The following is a 21,034-nucleotide window of genomic DNA, read 5'->3' on the forward strand; positions in this document are numbered from 1 at the left end:
TTGAAAAAATGAGATCGATGGCTTGGCTATTCTCAGGGCACTACTTCAGAGCTCTCTGTAAGTCATGTTGTTATACCTAATGAGATCTTTTACTTCTCGAGTCATAGTAATAAGAGGGTGTCACAAATCAGCAGTATTACTTTGATGACTTGTCTTACTTGGGGTTTAGGGTTATTTAGGTTATCCAACCTCAGTAGTTTTCTGCATTAGTATCTCTTGATAGTGAAGTGGCACAGTTGCTGGAGAAAGCATAATTTCTTGGGAGGTTTATCTGCCTCTGCATATCCTTGTATGATTTCAGATTTAAAGTAGAGACAAAATACAAATGAGTACGGTAATTGTACAAGTAATTTGGAGGGGTGAAAGGTAGGTTCAGAACAGCGGTAATGACTTACTGAGCAAGGCTGTGAGAGACAGAAGAAGAACTTGTTGAAGTCCAGTATTGCTTGAAAAAGAGTATCATCGTGATGGTGTACTATGATGCAGTAAACTTAGTGTTGATGAGTTTATAGTAAATAATGAACAAGAATAGTACCTGCATGAGTGTTGTAATTCATAAAAAGCAGAATTACATGCCTATGTAAGCATGTTGCTCTTGTGTGGAAACAAAAGGAAAAAAAGCCTGTTGGACTTGCCAAGGCCAGTCGTGAATGTCAGAGATCTTTATAATAAAAATTTGTCCACTATCAATAAGTATTTTAAGTTGCTTCTGTTTCATATATGCTTAGGTGAAGTCTAAATATGTCTGAAGTTTTTCACTGTCTGTTTCTGATAACAAAAGACAAATCCTGTATTAGTATTTCTGTGCAGGACCTTGCCTTATTGCTAGTGACTAAAGATAAGACCTGTAGCTAAACCCGAACTTTGAGTTTTATAGTGCTTGGAAATAAAAGCAGATTTTATTCTGTTGTATTCTGCTGTTGAAAACAAGTAAGCTTTATTTGTTTCATTGAGAAGTGTTGAAACGAGGTGTTCTCATAAATGCGTGACAATTTTAGGGCAATTTAAATATTTTGGACTTTTTTTTCTTTGAATATTTCAGGCCATTTAAAAATGTGACTGAGTACGATGGTCAAGATGCATGTGGCTCCAATAGCTGGAACATGGTTGATGTTGACCTGCCACCAAACAAAGAGAACAACCCTGGAATTTTACTGCAGGGATTGAAACCTTGGACTCAGTACGCCATTTATGTCAAGGCTGTTACCCTCACAATGATGGAAAACCATCATATTCATGGAGCAAAAAGTGAAATTGTTTATATACGAACCAATGCTGCAGGTGAGTTCCTGGCCTCTTGGCTAAGAGGTTGATAACACTGCAGGTATGCTCGTTACATTACTGTGCAAGTTCTTTTGTTAATACAGAAACAGAATTTTTGGGCAGATGTATGCAATGCTAGAAAAAGTCGATAATTTTAAAAGCAGCATTAAAATTTGTATGAAGGTTTTCTCATACCTTAGGGTATCAGGCTTTGTTCCACTGGTGAAGGTAAATTTTAATGCAGTTTTGGTTTGGACTGTACATGATAGTTACAGTTGTACCCTTCCTAACCATTGTTAGTGGGGCATAAATATAGGAAATCTTTTCTTTAAGACAGGATGGTGGTTTTTGTTGCAGTTTATTAGGATTCACTGTGAATGCTTGCATGCAAATGTACTGTAGAACGTGCTGGGTTTAAAATGCCTTCATTTTCTTTTTTTTTTCTTTTTTTTCCCCAGTGCCATCCATTCCCTTGGATGTTATTTCAGCATCCAACTCCTCTTCCCAACTGATTGTGAAATGGAATCCTCCCTCTCTTCCCAATGGCAATCTCTCGTACTATATTGTACGATGGCAGCAGCAACCTCAGGACAGTTATCTTTACAGACACAATTACTGCTCCAAAGGTAGGAAAACTAAACGCAGTTGTGTTGAAATGTCTGGGACTCTTACCTGCCAGGGCACATTATTGACAAGCGCTAAAGCCTGTGTCCTGCTTCACAACGCTTTTGTGAATAGCAGCAAGTACAAAGGGATGGGTGTATTGTTGCCATGTTCATAACAGGGAGAGGGAAAAGAAATAAACTGCCTCTGTTCTCTTAAGATAAAGTCCCAATTCGAAGATATGCTGATGGGACCATTGATACAGAAGAAGCTACTGAACCCACCAAGCCAGAGGGCTGTGGGGGAGAAAAAGGACCTTGTTGTGCTTGTCCCAAGACAGAGGCAGAAAAGCAAGCTGAGAAGGAGGAAGCAGAGTACCGGAAGGTCTTTGAGAACTTCCTTCACAACTCCATCTTTGTCCCCAGGTAATGAGCTTTGGATAATAATTGCCTTTTTTTTTTAAATAACATTTCCTGGAGCTAAGGCTTCCTGAATGAGAGAGCATATGTAGATAACACCTGGAACATACACACATTGCCTTTCCATTTGTGTGAGACAGTCAGCGGTCTTCTTACTTCAGTTTCTCTTATTCACTAATTTTCACCCTACTCTCTCCATTTTAGCTAATAATAAGGGTTCTTACCTATATTGTTCAAGGGCTTTAGTGATGGTTTCTTTTCAGAGTCAAGAGTCACTTAAGCAGCTCTTTGTCTATAAGGGTCTCAGAGATGAGCAACATGTATCAGACAAAGGATTTCAAATGAGATCTTTCTCTAAATAGCCATTTAAGTGCTTATGTTCCTAATCAGAAGATTTATTTGCCTTTGAAGGTGCGTTCACCTTGCAGAATTGAAACTGGTGTGCCTTTCTCACAGCACTAATTGCAGAGGGCATATTGGTTTTCTGGGCCTATCCTGCAGAGAAATAGTAAATATACTCACTCTTCCATGATAAATACTGCTGCATACACGTTAAGTGGAGTAGTAATGCATCATAGAGTGGATACTACTGAATTACTTGATGATTTTGATCCTTGAGTTTCTAATTTATCCTTTATGTAAGGTGGTCTTACTTTAGATAATTGGATCCTGGAACCTAGCACACAGCGTGTAGCTGTTAGGTTACAGTCTGTAAGCAATCGCATTTCAATCATGCATGCTACCTCATCGTCTCTGTTGGCAGGTAAAGTTTATGGTGAAGTCCTGTGTTTGAGAGCTCTAAAGCGTGCCTCTGTTGCTCATTAGAACTAGGTTATGTCACTCTCAATCGTGATTTTCTGGACCTTTATTTAAGGCTCTTTTGAATTGACCTGTTTGGGTTTGGTGTATATATGTAGTGCTTCTTAGCTTTGTCCAAAAAATCAGGAACTAATTGTCTCGCTTTAGAAGTGCTAAATGTATCTGAGCTGTGTTTGATTCATGTTTAGTGTTGATGGTTGAACTTGTGCAGTATTTCCCTGTAGATGGTAAGAACCAGCAGCAAAGGTGAGGTACAGAGAAGTAGCAGCCACCGTGACTAGCCAGGACGTAATTCCAGAGCATTGTGAGATTTTATAAATGTGATCTCATTTTGGACTTCTTGAAATTGCAGAGCAAGGAGTTTTGAAAGGCAAATTTAAGGTGTAAACTACCTGAAATTCTGTCAGATCAGCTTTTACAAAATATATATATATATATATTTTATTTCAGCACAGTTTGGCCATTTAAATAATCTTGTTATTTTCTCCCAAATTTTCTTGCATTCCCCAAAACACAAGGAAAATAACAGAACCTTGAACTCAGTAACAAATAAACTGATCAGTTCACAAAGGATTTCCTGAAAGCTTGACAGTTTCCCCTTTTGCTTAACTTACTGTCATAAGGGTGTGTTTTGTAACAACAAGGGCATATAAGGTGTAATGCTCAGAAATAGCTGCATAGCTAAGCAACTTTAAAGAGACTGTATGTCAGGGAAATTAGAGATTATGAGCTAGTGAAATGTCTCTATGGGACAAATCTAAGCAGCTTGTTACTTGCTGATGTCAATTTTTTTTTTCTTTCCCAAGGGAGCAGTTAGTTAATGTGTTAATGCAAGCCTCAATAGTAGTATTTGTTTCCAGTGTTGTACCTGTCTTTAGGATATTATGAACAAAATGCAGCATGTAATACAGCATGAAAATATTCAGCTGTGTGGTTTTAAGGTTGTTTAAAATGACCGTTGATCTAATCTTGTGTGCTGTTTCTGGATGACCCCATATCTATTACTGTAGTCATGAGGTAGATTTCGAACATTACGACTATGGTTAGTCTTCGGCAGACACTCCTGACCACAGGAGGACAAGTCATTCTTCAAGTTTGGTTCTCTAACGAGCAGGATAAGATGGATGCTGTTTATAATTGAAAGTATATGAGAATTAATGTCAAAATTGACATTGAATTTAAGAACAGTTAGTTTTTGTATTAAATGGCTTATACTTTTTTCTTTCTAATGTCAATTTGATTTTATTTTTACATTTTCCTTCACTATCTCTTGCATTTTTCTTCCTTCCTCTCTTTCAATAGAATAGATGAGTTTTCGTATGTTTATCTGTAGACCTTTCCTTATTTTCTTAGATGCTTGCTTTTTTGTTTTTATCTGTGCCTTTCCACTAAAGCAGGAAACTGCTTGACACACAAGCAATGGTGTCAAATGTCTTGACGTTTTAATCGTGTTTGCCATGTGGCCTATTCTTGTCTTCATTTATTTTTGTGCTGTGGTTTATATGGCAACTGAGAATGTGAAAATGACTACTTGAAACAGCAAAAGAATTTGGAAAAAATTGTAGTGAAATCCTAAATAATAAAAAAAAAAATTCATCCAGTTTCTGCCAGAAGATTTCAAAACCAAGTCAGCCTTTTCTGGCTTGCTCTGCAACAAGCTGCTTTGTGGCTGACTGTGGTAAGACAGTATACTTGATGGTGAATTAACTTCTCCTGTTGCATCAGCTTTTTGCTGTTGTGTGTTTTGGGCAGGCCTTACTCACCTGATCTGCAACTCACTCTAGTACATATGTATTAGATTTCACCCTTGTTGTTGATAACCACTGTGTTGATCAGGTGCTAAATGGGCACTGGCTAAGTGATTGCAGCTGGGATAGGATTCAAGCCAAAAATGTTTTTGTGACCAGTGTCACTCGTCTTTATTTTTTACTTTAATTCCCCTGTTGTGTTACTTTCCAGGTGTGAGCAGTCCAGCTGACCTTAGTGACAAGGAGAGCAGGAGGTAGAAAAGCCAGATTGCCTAGCAGTCAGTGCTTTGGTGCAAAACAGATGTGGATCTGACACAAGACCAAGTGACATGTCTGTTATGTAGCAATCATGTGTTGGTTAGCTCATACCAGCCAAATGTTTATAGAGTATTTTTATATTGATGTTTGTACTGACGCTCAGGCCTGTCCATTATAACAGTTTCTTAGACTTGGGAAAGTAGCAGTCTTACTGTAAATCCTCAGGTTTAAATCAGTTCTTACACGTCATATAGCTGCCTGTAAGGTAAAGCAAAAGTTGGTTGGTGAAATCTTTGCTATACACAATATTAGTGCTGTGTTTTCTCATGCAGGGAGATTGTTCCTTTGCAGAGATTTTGTTAAGGTGTGAGAATTAGAGATACAAATTGCTGTATATTAGTGGTTGCTAACTTTCATGGTTTTCAGCTGCCGTCCAAGGTTTCTTTTCTCAGTGCAATGCATCCAGTATTCTACAATTCAATTGCAACTGCAAAGAAATAAGTTAGACCTATGGAGAGTTAGCTTTGCTAATCAAGCAAACTTCAGAGAAGTTTTTTCCCTAACCTTTTAAACCTTTAACATCTGATTTTTATTTTAAGCCTCAACATTATTGTCATTAAATACAGATCCAGTTTGCTTATTAAATAACAGTGAAGCTCTTCTTGCTATTCAGATTATTGTGCCAGCACCAGGGTGGTCAGAAGTTTACACATTTATCTTGAGGCTTGATGTGAGCCTCAGAATTTAGATCGGTTTCCAACCAAGAGAGTGCAGTAGGATGTGCTGACATGCTGCAGGTTCAGCTTAAGAGGAAGCTTTCTTGTTTTGCAGTTTCCTTTGTTTGGCTATTTTCTTAATAGCGTAGTTACCTATTCTACTGTTGTTTTTTTCCACACTTATTCTGGAGCTAGAGGAAAAATGAATTTTCTCTTAAGAGATGTTTTTTCTATACGTGTCTGTTTGCTCCACAGACCTGATCGGAAGCGGAGGGATGTGTTCCGAATTGCAAATGCCACTTTGGCCACTCGAAACAGGAACACGACTGGGACAGATCACTTCACCAATGTTTCTGATGCAGAGGAGAGTGAGGTGGAATATCCGTTCTTCGAGACCAAAGTGGATGGCAAGGAGAGAACTGTCATCTCCCATCTCCAGCCTTTTACTCTTTACCGCATTGATATTCACAGCTGCAACCATGAAGCTGACACACTTGGCTGCAGCGCTTCCAACTTTGTCTTTGCAAGAACCATGCCTTCAGGTACGCTCTCACAAGTATAAAGCTTTATTTTATTTTCCAGGAACAGATCAATCTCAGAGAAGACAAATCTTCCAAAAGCAGTTAGGAAAGCATTGGGGTTTAATGTAAACATTGAATGCAAGAAGATAAATTGGAACTATATAAAACTTTGTTACAGCAGTGTAATGGCCTTCTCTGGTCTCTCCTGTGTACCGATTGATCTGTACTGAGTTTTTCCTGTGATCTGGAGAAGTGCAGATGTGCCTTCAGTACCTACATGGTTATGAGAGAGTCAGTTTCCCGGCTGCGTAGATGAGAGCCACAGATACGATGGGTTTAAAGGTTTTATTCTTCAGTTCCCTGTGTGCTGAATGGAGACAGGGAAACATATCCCTGCTCATGTTTAGTTTTGCTGTGCTCATGCTGAACTGTTTACAGATGTTAGAGTTTTGCTGGTGGGAATATTTGCCAAATGTTTCTTCTGTCACAGAATGACCAAGCATTTGTCCAGCCTGGAAACAGGAAGAGTACTGTATTGCATTGTGCCCAATCACGGGCATCTAGAATACTTCAAATAAGAGACATTGAGTGTTCTACTCATGTTTGGGACTTATACAGATTGTACTTCTTCTGAGAAGAATAGAGATGATTTTAGTGTAAGCTCATATGCATCCAGCGAAGAGCTTCTGACTCCAGCAGATGTCTGGGAATATTTGATGCAGAGTGGTAGCAATTTTGCTTTGTTTCTGTCATAATGCTGAAGATTCAGCTGTGTCAGTAAAAAGCAGAAAGTGTTGCCTATTTCAAGGAAATAAGAAAATCTGTGAGTTGGGGGAAAAGGAAAAAAGCATTCCTAGTTTTTAGTGTATGGCTCTGAAAATTAAAAACTAAATAATTTTCTTGTAAACTCAGCCACTGTATCTTTGGAAAAGTAGCCTTCTTTTTTTTTTTTTTTTTTTCCTTTGAAACTGTCTTCATACTCCTGTTAGGATTTGAGTAAAAATCATGAAATCATCAGGAGTGAAAATGACCAGGGATAAAGCAGTTGCTGAATTACTGACAGGACTCTGTTTTAAACTGTGTCAAGTTTCATGGGATTGCCTACAGCTAAGGGATGTGAGTGGGGCAGATTTTACTGTGTTTGCAGCCATTTGGTGGGAATGTCTGTCTCTGCATGGTTTTGGTGTAGCGGAAAGTTTGGAAGGAGCAACCAGGTGCTGATAAACTGTTCTTTGTCACACGTATAGAGCACAGTTACTAAAACAGCACCAATATACTTTGTGAAGCTGTAATATGCTGCAGTTTCTGGCAATCAGCAGTTCAGGCAACATTCATCTCTCCAACAAGCCCCTGGCAACTGTGTTTTCTTCTCTGGATCTTCAAATAGCACTTAACAGAATGCTTTGATACCTAAAGAACAGCATGAACCTTTTGTTTTGTTTTTTTTTTATTCCCATCCATTGTTCTCTAAGTTCTTGTTTAAGCAGTAGGTGTTCTTCTCACATCACTTGTAAATATTTTACAGAGGGAGCAGATAACATTCCAGGAACAGTAGCATGGGAAGCAAAAGAAGAAAACACCGTCTACCTGAGGTGGTTAGAGCCTACCAATCCAAATGGGCTGATCCTAATGTATGAAATCAAATATGGGCAGCATGGAGAGGTGAGGATCTGATATTTCTCTGTTCAGAGTTAATTGTTTGTAACTCTAATTTATATTTCATACCTCGATCTTGTCACATCTGACTAGCTAAGCAAGGTTGGGCTAATTGTATTTTCAGTCTTGAAGAATCCAGGTTTGAGTACAACTGTAGTATGTTTCCATTGCTTTGACTTTGTATGTTACAAAAGATGTAGTGCTTACAAAAGATGAAGAGCTTTGGTGACTTAAAGCTAAAATTAAAATCATCATGTTTGAGCTTGCTGAGACTCATGTAGCACTTCATGCCACAGAGGGTGACTTAGCAGCTAGTCTACTGTCCAAATTATTCTTTCTGGTACCCTGTTAGATTTCAGACTTTTTGCTAACAGGGGTTACCTGCAGTATGTAAACGAGAATCTGAAATGGGTTCATATTTGAGACCTTCATTATGTTTCAAAAAACTACAAAATGTAACTCAAAATTGAGGAAGGGGAATCTAATGTTGAGGTATATTCAGTCTTTAAAATCAATAGCTTGAGCTTTTTTTTTTTTAATTTTATTGTTTTTTAAGTTGCAGTACAGTGCAAGGTGTAACAAAAAGCTTGGAGATCAGCTACTACTGAGAAAGTTACCTTCGTGACTTTCAGCTGCGATGTCTTCTTTAAAATGTACCTGCTTCTGTATTCTTAAGAAAAGTAACTTTTTGGTAACTTTTTGTATGGTGTTTATGGTAGCAGCCTTCGTTCAGACATTTGTAAATAACTAAGACTTAAATCATTGAATAGTGTTTGACTGAATCTGCTTTTACATGTGGGCCAACTGAGACACAAAATGGGATCTTTCTTAACGTGCTTCTGTGGGCTGCTACAGACCAGTGATAGCAATGGTTTCTTCAAACACCAAGCTCCAACCAACATCTCATTCCTTTGTTTTCTTTTTGTCAGTTTTTGGATTCCATGTATCTCCCTAAGCTGTTGGAAGAAAAAAAAATATCAGATGGGGCTTTTAATTATAAAGATGAGCTTATCTTGCAGCTACATCATCTTCTCAAGAAGGAAGAATGTGAAGATACTAACATGAACTGCAAATTGCTTTTGTCTTTCAGGAGAAGCGGGAATGTGTTTCCAGACAGGAATACAAGAAGCTTGGAGGAGCTAAACTAACTCATCTGAACCCTGGAAACTATTCTGCTAGAGTTCAGGCCACTTCGTTAGCTGGAAATGGGTCATGGACCGAGCCAGTCTCTTTCTATGTACAACCCAAATGTAAGACAAATGTTCGTAGCCTGCGTCAAACTGGGGGACTTGCCTGTTTAATAATTCTTAATGTTTACGTTTGTAATCGGGTGTATGAACCTCTTGCCTGTGCTCTGAATACTCTTACTTGCTGATTTTTTTGGGGAATTCATCTGTTCCATTTTTTGATAAGTGTTGACAAGGTGTATTGGAGACATGGTCCTTTTTTTCATAGATTTTATGCATATAGGAGGTGCAATCAGGTGACGGGTGCATAGAACACACTACTGTGGCTCCCTGGGATGCTCAACTCACAGTCGGGAATGCAATGTTAGAAGCATCAAATGTGGAGTAGAATTGTACAAAACCTGTGGCAATTAAGCAAACCTACTTCCAATCGCAAAGTGCTGTAAGAAACAGATCATCTGTTAAGATTTTGGCTGGCAGGTTTTTTTTAAATATCAAATGCTTTTTCATGTGACTTGTTCAGAGTGACATTTTAATGAAGATAACACTGATGAAAGGGTCCTGACTATGGGAGTGATTTAGATTTTGGAAGAATAGCACTGTGCAGGGTATACAGAGACCCTCTCAAGAACTTCCGTGTTTAGTTGAAGAGCACTTGTATCCACAGAAAACTGGAACTTAGTCTTTTTATTCATTCTTGTTTTTCTAATTCCTGGCATTTGATGAACTTGAGGTAAAGATCAGCGTGAATATATTCTGAAGTACAAGAAATTGCAAGGTGAACAAAAGGTGGAGGAAAAGAAAGGTTAATATGCAAGCGAACAATTGCGTATTGTTCCCTGAGGAATGTAAGTCCTTAAGCATAACATGTGAAACCAAACTCCAGACAGACACTGTTCTGTACAAAATTAATGCTTTTCAGTGTCTGTTTTCTTGTTCCACTCATCTGCAGTCAGGGAGTGTTTCTGAGTACATTTTTCCACATCAGACAAGAAAATGAGTACTTTGATTTCTCTCCTGTATGGAAATACACTGAGTGGGTTTTGAATGTTTCTTTGTTAATGGAGATTTTATAGAAACCCTGATACAGTTGTTTTCTTGTTGGTTGCAGCAGCAAACTATGGAAACTTCCTGCATTTGATAATTGTGCTTCCCATTGCTTTCCTGCTCATCATTGGGGGTTTACTAATAATGCTGTACGTCTTTAACAAAAAGAGGTGAGTTGTTTATGCCTGTGGTTAATGCTGAACTGCAAAAGGGGCCTGTTTAGTTTCAGGTCTGTATCTGTGGAGCAAGTTAGAAATTAAGAAGTGAAATGGCATTCCGAGCACTTGAGAAGCTAAAGAAGATTCTGCCGTATTGGTGTGTAGAAGGAGGGGGTCTAGAGTTACCAGCGAGAATCTGCCTGCTGCTTGAGATATGAAGAGGCTTTTTATTACAGTATCACGTTTGAAAGGGAAGAGGAAGGGTTGTCAGGAACATATCCACTGGGACAATGATGACAGACACTGAGCCTTTATAATCAGAAGCTTTGAAATACGGGTTGCTCTATAAATCATGAAAACTTAGTTCAAGTCAGGTTAATTTGATTCCTTGCAAATTCTGAAGGCTTAAAAAATTATGTGCTGGACAGAGCAGTCTTGGGGGACTGTTCGATTGATTTGTTTCCCTTAGTTTTATCTCTTTATAACTAGTGCTCTTTTTATTTAATTGAAATACATAATGAGAACTTAATAGAAGTCGGTGCAAATGTTCAGACTTGCCACTTTTTAGGTATTGAGCTTTTTTATTACTCTCATATAAATTATGCTCGTTGAATATCCCATTATTTCCAGCTCTAATTCATTTGTGTACAGACTATAGCACCAATTCTCCTCAAGCACTCCAGAAAGGGCTTTGCATCTAGTGAAGTAAAGTACCTGCCTGACCTTCCCATGAGCTTTCTGGGCTTGAATGCCTGATAACTCATCCTTCTTTAAACTGTTGTTCTAGCACACAAAACTGTTTTCTCTTTGGTTTTCTGAGGTCTGATTAATAACTTGATTTGTACAGCCTGTCTTCTGCAAGAGCTCTCTCAATGCTGAATAAAAGTCTTAGTCTGAAAATCACCCCAGTAAAATTGAGGGAGAAGGATGAGGGTAAAATAAAATAACAGAAGCAATTTATAAAGTCGTTGAATGGAATTCCAAATAAAAACAATCTTGTTCTTTGCCAGGTCACTTCTCTCTCTCAGTAGAGCAGGTGATTAATGCTCTCAGCCACAAGTCTCCTGGATGTATCAACATGCAGCTGCCTTTCTTAAAGGAAGTTTGCCTAGCAGCTAAAAGTACTTTGTGTTTACACTTCTCTAGTGCTGATTTGGTATAGAGAAGACTGCTGGTTTCCTGGGAAAACTCTTCTGGGCTCTTCTTCTCATTGATTGTGTGGTAGAATAAGAACTTGATTTGTCCCCTTTCTCTGAAAAGCTCTCCACATACAGTAAACAATATTTTGTGGTTGAGCAAACAGTGGAAAAGCTGTAGAAGAAGCAGTCTGAAATTTACTTAAGTTTAAAGATTAATAAGGAAAAAAATATTTCAACAGGAACAGTGACAGACTGGGCAATGGGGTACTTTATGCTTCTGTGAACCCCGAGTACTTCAGTGCTTCAGATGGTAAGTGTGGCCATGTGCTTTTGATGCATTTACTTTTATATACTCTGTTCATGTCAGACTTTGGAAAGTGTGAAATTCTTGTAAAGGGATGTAGTAAAACCTCTTTCTCTTTTTATTTAATTAGCACATCCATAGTTAATCCATCATCAATCATATGTAAATGTTACCTGTCTATTGAAACAGAGGTGTTTTTGAAATTACTCCTGTAGTTTATTCAGCTGAAATGAATTTGGATAGGTTAGTTTTCTTTTCAGAGTATTGTCTACTTATCTGGTGATTTTGTTACTAGAATGAAAAAATCCATGAATTCATCATCTTTTACGTTTGCCCTTTTAAGGCCTTTTCTGACCTACTGGAATAAACTCACTGCTTGTTTCTTGTTTCTGTGTATTTCTCATGTGGCAAATAGTAACGTTTACCAAAAAAAAAAAGTCTCCTCACTTCCCACCCCAATTCTCCAAATGTGAAAAGTTGTTGGAAAGAGAAAAGGCTGTGAGCTTCCAGCCATATCTCTGTTAAAATGAGCAGGGACGTTTAATGTAAGCTATACTTTTTCTCTTAATATCTAGAGTATGGGTAAGCCAGTTGTTCTTGAACTGACAAAAAAGCTTTTTAAAGCTAGTTTCAGATTTTAATTGTTTAATTTCTTACTATTTTCTATGGAGATGCAATGTGAATAATGTTCTTTGATAAGATAAAAAGAAGCATTTGCCGGAAGTGGCAGCTAATGGGTCCTTTTATTGCTTAGCTAGTAAATTGGAAAGTTTTGCTTAAAATAGAAGTTCTTGTTGCCTCAAAATTAGATTGTTTGCCACTTGTAGCAAAAAATGATTCCTCCTTCATCCCTTATTCCACTTCGAGCAAAGAAACAAAAGCATCTAATGCGTCCATTGAAAGCTTGAGGGAAATAGTATAAGAAGAGATTCTTGCATAGTCTGAACCATCTTCTGAGAGTGTGGGGGTGCTGGCTGGGAGCTAGCTCGGTACTTTATTACCCGGTAGATTAGATGACAGGTTTGTATGACCGGCAACAAGACTGAGAAAATCCAGCAGTGCTTAGTGATTTGGAAGATGGTGCAGATAATTTTCAGCGAGACAATGGAGAAAGTGTCCAGCGCCAAATAAAAACCAAGAATTAAAGTTGATTTCAGGATGATTAAGTTTTACAGTTCATTAGGATTGTTTAGTTTTAATTTCTTGTTTGTATGCAAGTCTCAGTAAGTCTGCCAGGATTCTGGACCTTGGAAAAATGAAATTTATTTTACCTGATCTGGAACAAGATTAAATTCCTTAAAACCATCGGGGAAGGAAGAAAAAACAAAACAGAAAACACCACCATCACCACCACTCCAAAAAACAAAACAAACAAACAAACCACCACACTGTTCCTAGAACTATGTGTTTTTGTGTGTGTGTGTTTTGCTTTCTGTATATCCGTATTATTTTCCTGCACTTCACTATTGCAGGAGGGCATTAGCAGACATACCCTACTGTAGATAATCTCCTTGTCAGTTCCCGTGCTGGCTGACCCTGGGCAGTAGCAGGAGCTGAATGGCCCCAGAATCCCGGTATCCTTGGCTCAGCGTCTCCAGAAAGCTTGTGGCTGTGGAAAGCAGAGCCCTGGAATCCCAGCTTTCTGGCTAAATGAGTTGCTTGGAAAAAAAAATAAATAAAGGCAGTTAGGTTCCCACTGGAAACCTATTTGCTAAATAATTTTTTTTTCCAACATAGAGGTATGGGCGTATTTAACAAGCATGTGCCCATACTGTGCAGATTATTTATTTGCGGAGCTCTTCAAGCACAGGAGGAAATCAGAACATGAGAAGAATTTGCTTGAGGCATCAGTGCTGTAGTTTATGGGTTAGTTGGTGCTGCTGCTTTAGACGTTTTGCCAAAATGATGTTTCCAAAAGCCCCCTAGAGGCTAATGGGTTTAGCTAGAGTGGGAGCTGACTTTGTTTTACTATTGTTTCTTGGAGCAGCACCATTAGAGTTAAATGTTGTCTGTTGATGTTCATGCTATAATCCTCTATTTTTGCATCCTGTCATTTCACCCATCCCAAGCATGTGACACAACTGTACCCTCCTTTGGTGACTGATGGGCAGCAGCATCAGTGACTACTGAGAGCTCAGATGTCTTCTTGCCTGAGGCAGTCATCCCTCCTAGCAGTCACCTTCTGAGGTCTCTCTTCTGCCTCAGATCAAAGACTTGCAGCAGCAGCAGCAAGTTCTGCCTTTACTGGTGCAGCAGTGGGTGTGCAAGTAAGCAGAATAGCTTCATGCAAAGAACCTATTAGATCAGAGGATCTCTTTCCCTTTAGTCATAAAATCAATCGGTTAATAGAGAACACAGCGGACGCTAAACTGGTACAGATGATCGAGTATGTTTGATGCTGCCTTGGAAGAACTAGAAAACCGAGGGTCCCGAGAAAAGCTCAAGCCTCAAGTACTGAATGAAGGTTCTTGCCACCTGGGTGTTGTGCACTGAAGTTCCTTATTTCTGTTCTTTTATGCTAGTACCATAGTGAGGCCCCTTCAAGTCCATCTACTCAATTCTTTAAGATTTATTTCTATGCCAAATACCTGCCTATTTCTGTATGAGAAAGATCAGAATATTTGCACGCATCCTGCAAGTTCTCAGCATTACGTCTGTTGCTGCTTAGAGTAAAACTTCTCTGGGCAGTTGGTATCGTAAAGCCACGAGTGATCCCACCACTTTCAGAAATGGAACGTGATGGCCTCTTCTCTCTCTCCCCACAGTGTACGTTCCAGACGAGTGGGAGGTGCCTCGCGAGAAGATCACCATGTGTCGGGAGCTTGGGCAAGGCTCCTTTGGGATGGTGTATGAGGGGATAGCCAAGGGAGTGGTGAAGGATGAGCCAGAGACCAGGGTGGCCATCAAAACTGTCAATGAGTCCGCAAGCATGCGTGAGAGGATAGAGTTCTTAAATGAGGCCTCAGTAATGAAGGAGTTCAATTGTCACCATGTGGTAAGTCATGAAAATGTAATAAGGCTGTGATTTACATGGCTGTGATGGCTTACTGGCAGGAGAGTGCTTGGGGCACATCTTCGCTGACTGAAGTGGGGACTTGGGATTCTAGCTTCAGTTCTGCAGCAGTAGGATGTTGTTAAACAGGAGTCAGAGTGAAAACAAGTCTACTTCCAGACCTCTCCCACAGGGTCGTGGGTGCTGGGGGCTCCATATCAACATGAATAAACAATTACTGCAGTTCAGTTAGCAGTATTTGTAGCTGAGCATTTGTTTTTCCCCTTGCAGGTTCGGTTGCTTGGTGTTGTTTCTCAGGGCCAGCCTACCCTAGTTATCATGGAGCTGATGACACGTGGGGACCTCAAAAGTTATCTGAGATCATTGAGGCCAGACACAGAGGTGAGTCATGAGCAGTTGGATATTTTTTTCCTTCTGTTAGAATCATCCTGAGCAAATAGGCATCGTGTTGGAAGCAGCAGGCAATTAGCCTTTCTTGCCCTCTCCTTAAGATCTAAGAACAAAACATGCTGCTCTGTGATCTGCAACACTTTTTTTTTTTACGAGGTAGTTACTGCAGATAGCCCAGTGTGCTGTACCCCATCTTCTGTTACAGAGTCCTGTTTTCCAGTTTTGAATTAAATCTCTTGCCTAACCTAATTCTTGTCAAGATGTTGAAGAAAAATTGGCTGGTTGAAGCATGCATGTTAGGATAATGATTTCATGTTGTACATCCTGCCTATTTCCTCTGTTGGAAAATAAATACAAATGAGGCCTTTATGATAAAAGTCTAGTATCTTTGCTAATATGCATTCTTTAATATGTAGGCCATCAGTCTAACAGCTAAAATTGCTCCATATGAAAGATGACACTTGCCACTGAAATTATAGTAGACTATGTAGAAAAAGAGCCCATGGTTTTCTTTTGCCATTAGTTTCATGATCCAGAATTTCTGATTTGGTATGTGCAACAGAGAATGTACGCCATATAAACGGAGAACTTGAAAGCAGCAGAGTGCATGTTTGGCTGTGGAACATATCCATGCTGATTAAGCTATTTAAACTCCTGAGGTATAAAGTACAACATTGTTACACGAAAGTCTTTCTTGCGTGTATTCCCTAAAATAGAATGGCCTGTTAGAAAAGAGCTATTTAGGAGTTGTTTGTAAACCAGCTTGATATGGCCAGTTTTTCCCACCAAGCAGGTGCTGCAGTTTACATAATCATGAGTTTGTTTAGCCTGTTTCAAGTCGGGCTGAATTGTGATGGTGTGATTTGAAACAAAACAAAAAACAACAACAACAACAAAGAACAAGTAGATTGCAGTTTGGTATAGAAACAATTTATTCATTTCCCCTTACTTGTTTGATCTTCTTAATCTTCCTCAGAATAATCCTGGCCAGACACCTCCAACTCTGAAGAAGATGATTCAAATGGCAGGAGAGATTGCTGACGGGATGGCATACCTCAACGCCAACAAGTTTGTTCACAGAGATCTTGCTGCGAGAAACTGCATGGTGGCAGAAGATTTCACGGTGAAAATTGGAGGTATGCTTTTTGACTTTTATAGAAATGAAAAACATCACCCTGAAAAATCAGTGTCTTAAAAAGCATTTTAGTTTTTTAAAAGCTGTTTTTAAGATCTTCTAAAACTTAGCTGTAGTTTAAATTTCTGCAGAATGAAATATGTGCCTTATGAAGGCTAGCTGTGATTTAAGACCTGTGACCAGTCAACATTGAATTGAAACTCTTGGAATACCTCTACTTGCTGTCGTTCCAGTGAGGAAATAGAGTAGCATGTGGGCTTAGAAGGAGCTGGTGGAGCAGTGATTTGAGATGCAGATGCTGCAGACATCTGGGTGGATGGCGTGGTTAACACTGGTGTGTCATTTGCTTTGCTGTTAATGCGCAAAAATAATTGTACCTCCTGTTTTTCGATTCAAGAATAAGAATTGTAGGATTATTTCAAAGCATATCTGTTTTGAAAGTGGAATGTAAGGCTTGATTTCAGCTGGATGCTTACCAGCCTGAACTGGAGTTCTGCTTTCCAGAAAACAGAATGGTTTTTCCTCTGCTCTGCTGTTAGAACACCACTTCTTTTCCCCCTTCACCATCCCTCCAAAATAGTGTCAGATGAGCTTTTTCATACTTCTCTCCAGAGAGTGATTTTAAGCTTTTGGCTGTTTTTGAGTTGTGCATATTAAAATAGTATGTATGGTAACAGCCTTCTGCTCTAGGAAACTAATTCTTTTTCTCTGAGCTTAACTCAGCTATTTTGATAATTCGTGTAAGTAATCCTGTCATTTGGGAGAAAGAAAATATGATTTCATTTTGAGTCAGTTAATTAGGAAATAAGATCTTTGGGGGATTTTGTACATTTTCTGCAGGTTTGGGGAAGTCAGCCTGAATCCCTTCCATTCCACTTTTCCTAATCCAGCATGTTTTTTAATTCTTTGAACTGGAGATGGTGCATTTCTTCCCTTTAACGTGGTACATGGTTATCCCAAAAGCATTTCATGAAATGTGCTGCACTGCTCTCGTTCATGTGCCCGTACTGAAAATCCCTTCACGTAGAAACAGTTTAGGAACATTTTGACTGAAGCATGCCAACTCAGACTGTTTTGATCTCAAAGGAAGAGCTTTACGTTGCACTGTCCTGTGCTCATTGCATATCTGTTTCTTATTTGCAGTATGTTTTAAAAGAGTTTTCCATTCTGTTGGGGTAAAATCACCCTGGTGTGTGGGAGTGGTGGGATCGTTGTACAAATGGGGCTTTTAGTCATATTCACTGAGGGTAGCGGTGTCCCTAGCAGACACTAGAATGAGAAGGAGCCGTGGTCAGTCTCTCAAGCCATAGACGAGTTATAATGACTGTGAGAACCCCTTAGGCTAGAGGAATTGTTAACTTTTCACTCCATTTTTGCAAGAAAAAAAAATGATAAAACGGATATTACCCTAGCCCTTCTGTGTCAGCAGATAGCATTGAATCTTAGTAAGAGATTTGATTCCACGTGATTTGTTAACTTTTTGTTAGTGTCTAAAAATATAGTTCCTGATTTAAATTGGCTAGTCCAAGGCCCAGCATTTTTGCTTGTGTCAAGCTGATAGCACAGGAAAAAAATCTGGAATGAGTCTGAATAACAGGAGATGGGCCTTGTTAGGCACAGGTCTTGAAAATGCTTACATATTTACAGCTAAGAACACGTGTATAGCCAGAAGTATGGCTTTAATATTGATCTGTATTAGTCATAAATGAATAGCCTCATCCTCTATAGCATATGAGATAGAAAATTACATTGGAAAAGAAAATTAACTTTCGAGAGAGGAAAAGGGTAAAAGAATCATTTCCCTCAAAAGGTAAGGTTCTTTAATTAAAGACAATATAAGTACTAATGGACATCTTTGCACTCCTTACTCTATAAGAAAAGATGATCATGGAATTTAGAGAACAGATTAGTGAATGATGTCAGCTTCAGAAGACTTAGTTTACTGCAAGGATTGAACGTAAATCCTGGAACTTTTCTTACTAATATATTTAAATCAATGAGACTTGATCTGGATCCAGTTCTGACCCACTGAAGTCAGTGGTAAAAATATCTATTAGTTTCGCTGGGAGAGAAGCTAACCAGCCCTAGGAAGGCAAGAAAAGGCTCTGCAAAGCAAAATGCTGTGGTAACAGATTGAAGACTCTTTGCACCAAACTCTGATTGTCTGCTGGCTACAGTGGCTTGTAGTAAGGGGAAATGTTCAGTATTTCATTTTATGAGCTCACAAAACTTGTACCTTCTAGATTTTGGCATGACAAGAGATATCTACGAGACAGATTATTACCGTAAAGGAGGGAAAGGTTTGCTGCCTGTCCGCTGGATGTCCCCAGAATCACTGAAAGATGGAGTCTTCACAACGCACTCCGATGTCTGGTAACAAAAAAGGGGCTTTGAAAAACTGTTTTTCCCCTCTTGTTTCTAGCCTCTTCTTTTGTTTTATAGACTTAACTAAGTATACAGCTTCTCCCATCCCTTCGCAGGTAGCTCTCATTATCCACTGTGAATTCTTCTGCTTTATATTGTTTCCATTGCAAAAATCAAGGGCTCGTGAGTTTAAATTCTGCTCTCAGAGTCTTAAATGGCTTTCCAAAGCTGGAAGTGGTGGCGTGTTTCCTGCTGTGGGTTGTAAAATCACTTGTGCAGTGAAAAACATTATCTTCACCTGGAAGAGCAAGTTGTCATTTTTCAAATTGCCCTTCTTCAAGAAAAGCATTAGAAGTTGCCAGGAATATGGAAAGGTTCATAGTGTTGACCTGCTTTTCTATCAAAATCTTCTGTGTAAATAACTGTACTTTGCTGCAGACAGTTTGTGTACACTAGCAGTTTTATTTTTTTCCTTCGGAGTTCTCCCTTGTGTATATCCTTCTCCATTTGGGGCTTTGTTTGCTTGCTTTATATACCACAAGATGCAGAAATAGTTTTTTCTTTAAAAGCACATTGCTTAGTGGTTGTATCTGTGAAGTTATTAATAGAGGCATTCAGGAAATTTCAAAATAAACTTCTTAGTAGAAATAATACTCTGGAACATTCCCCTCTCCCTCCCTCCCCCAAACTTCTGCAGAAAGATAGGGAGGACTTGGCAAAAGATGAATATGTACTGGCAAAAGCTCTACTCCGTCTTTTATGGTTTCTCTGCCTTCCTAACAAGATGTTTTTACTGCTGATCTGTTACAGAATTGGCAGCTGATTGCCTCCAAATGCCTAAAAGTCAGTAGGAATGGTATTTTAGTAGTAAACTGCATTTTCTTTAAACAGCTTGAAGATTTTGGAGAAGTCAGTGGACTGCAGTCCACAGCATTGGCTTTGAGTGAAAGGTTCCTAAGAGAAATTAAGTAACAAGTGAAAAAGCAAAGCATCAGAATGTTACTTACATCTTTTGCATGTGGCTAATAACTTATTTATGTACCCCATAATCTTCAAACTTGGAAGGCAATGAAAATAGCCACTTTGAGTTGAAGGGGAAGCCCTGTATCAGCCATTCATCTAACAGAGCCATGCAGGCATGCTTTCAGCCTTCCCTCTGTAGTAAAAGAATTCTGGAACTAGTAATGGCTTCACAAAGCAGACAAATATGAAATATATCACTAGAAAAATCCCCAGATTTAAACCTGAACTAGAGAGAGGAGCCAGCAAGCCTACCCATTACCACCAAACAGTAACTGTTAAGTCTAGCCATCTCTTCCAGCATTTGTTTCAGGACTGTAATAGATCTCGTCTTCACCTTCATTGACGTACGGCTGTTGTGCATGCAAGCTTATCTTTTAACCTGTATCTCTTAAGTGACATTATTGTTTTAACCTAACTCAGATGGTAAATGCACACACACACACACACACACACAAAAAGAGGTGCTAAATCAAGCATCAGTACCAAATTTATACTTTAATTGCTGCAGGAAATGCGCATGTTCTCCCTTCAAAATCAACAAGATGTGGCACTCATCGGTCATTTAGTCCAAAGCAAGACTGATAAAAACAATGTTGCAGTTTATTAGTGGGACAGTCCAAGACTCTCTGAGCAAAATATCTTAGCCAGGCTGCAGAAGTCACATAAAGGGAAGTAGCTTACTAATGACGAGGTTGGAAAACTTACAAAAGGAAGAGTTGAATTTGACAATTTTTTACTTGAAAGCATAGAGACAAAAAAAATGCCTTTTGGACCACAGGTCTGCAGATCTCGTCAGTATTTATCAGTATTTCAGTTTCTCCTTGGGATGGTTTGTGGTCTTGTTGTTAGAAGTGATTTTTTTCTGAATTTTGGTTCACATAGGTATGCTACCTCGAGGTACAAAACAACAGGTTCAACTTGAGGAACATGCAAATGTATAGGTGTTCTAAACAGACACCATGTGCCGTGTATCCACAGCTCGAGATGCAGAAATCTGGATCTGAATTTGAAATGCATCTGAGCTCAGTTTATCACTGTCATGAAATTGTGTCTAGTTACTTGATCAGCTTATGGCTAAGAGGATCATTCTGGTTTACTTCTCAATAACTTCTGAAACCAGTCTCTGTACACTGAAGGTTTCTTCATGCTAGGAAGAATCACCTGAGTCCTTGTGTTAGTTCAGGTTTTGAAGTTACTTCATGAAAACCGTTGTCTGGCAGTTCTGGGGGCCATTTATTTTCATGAATTTAAAAAAAAAAAAAAAAAAGAGA

At 39.0% G+C, this 21,034-nt stretch overlaps 1 protein-coding gene across 3 annotated transcripts in view; it reads left to right on the forward strand.

The window, feature by feature from the left end:
• IGF1R (insulin like growth factor 1 receptor) overlaps nt 1–21,034 on the forward strand; it is a 180,806-nt gene that overhangs the window by 143,890 nt on the left and 15,882 nt on the right. For 2 of the 3 annotated variants that reach the window (XM_083849787.1, XM_083849789.1), the window contains 12 exons: nt 1,043–1,281; nt 1,722–1,889; nt 2,087–2,291; nt 6,082–6,368; nt 7,873–8,009; nt 9,094–9,253; nt 10,302–10,407; nt 11,774–11,844; nt 14,604–14,833; nt 15,122–15,232; nt 16,218–16,377; nt 18,620–18,749. In XM_083849787.1, the coding sequence (XP_083705913.1) occupies nt 1,043–1,281; nt 1,722–1,889; nt 2,087–2,291; nt 6,082–6,368; nt 7,873–8,009; nt 9,094–9,253; nt 10,302–10,407; nt 11,774–11,844; nt 14,604–14,833; nt 15,122–15,232; nt 16,218–16,377; nt 18,620–18,749 (2,004 nt within the window). The remainder of the gene's footprint in view (nt 1–1,042; nt 1,282–1,721; nt 1,890–2,086; nt 2,292–6,081; nt 6,369–7,872; nt 8,010–9,093; nt 9,254–10,301; nt 10,408–11,773; nt 11,845–14,603; nt 14,834–15,121; nt 15,233–16,217; nt 16,378–18,619; nt 18,750–21,034) is intronic. The other variant, XM_083849788.1, reaches the window with a different exon arrangement.

The sequence above is a fragment of the Anser anser genome, assembly GCF_964211835.1.
Source record: "Anser anser genome assembly, chromosome: 10".
In the NCBI taxonomy this organism is placed as follows: Eukaryota; Metazoa; Chordata; class Aves; order Anseriformes; family Anatidae; genus Anser; species Anser anser.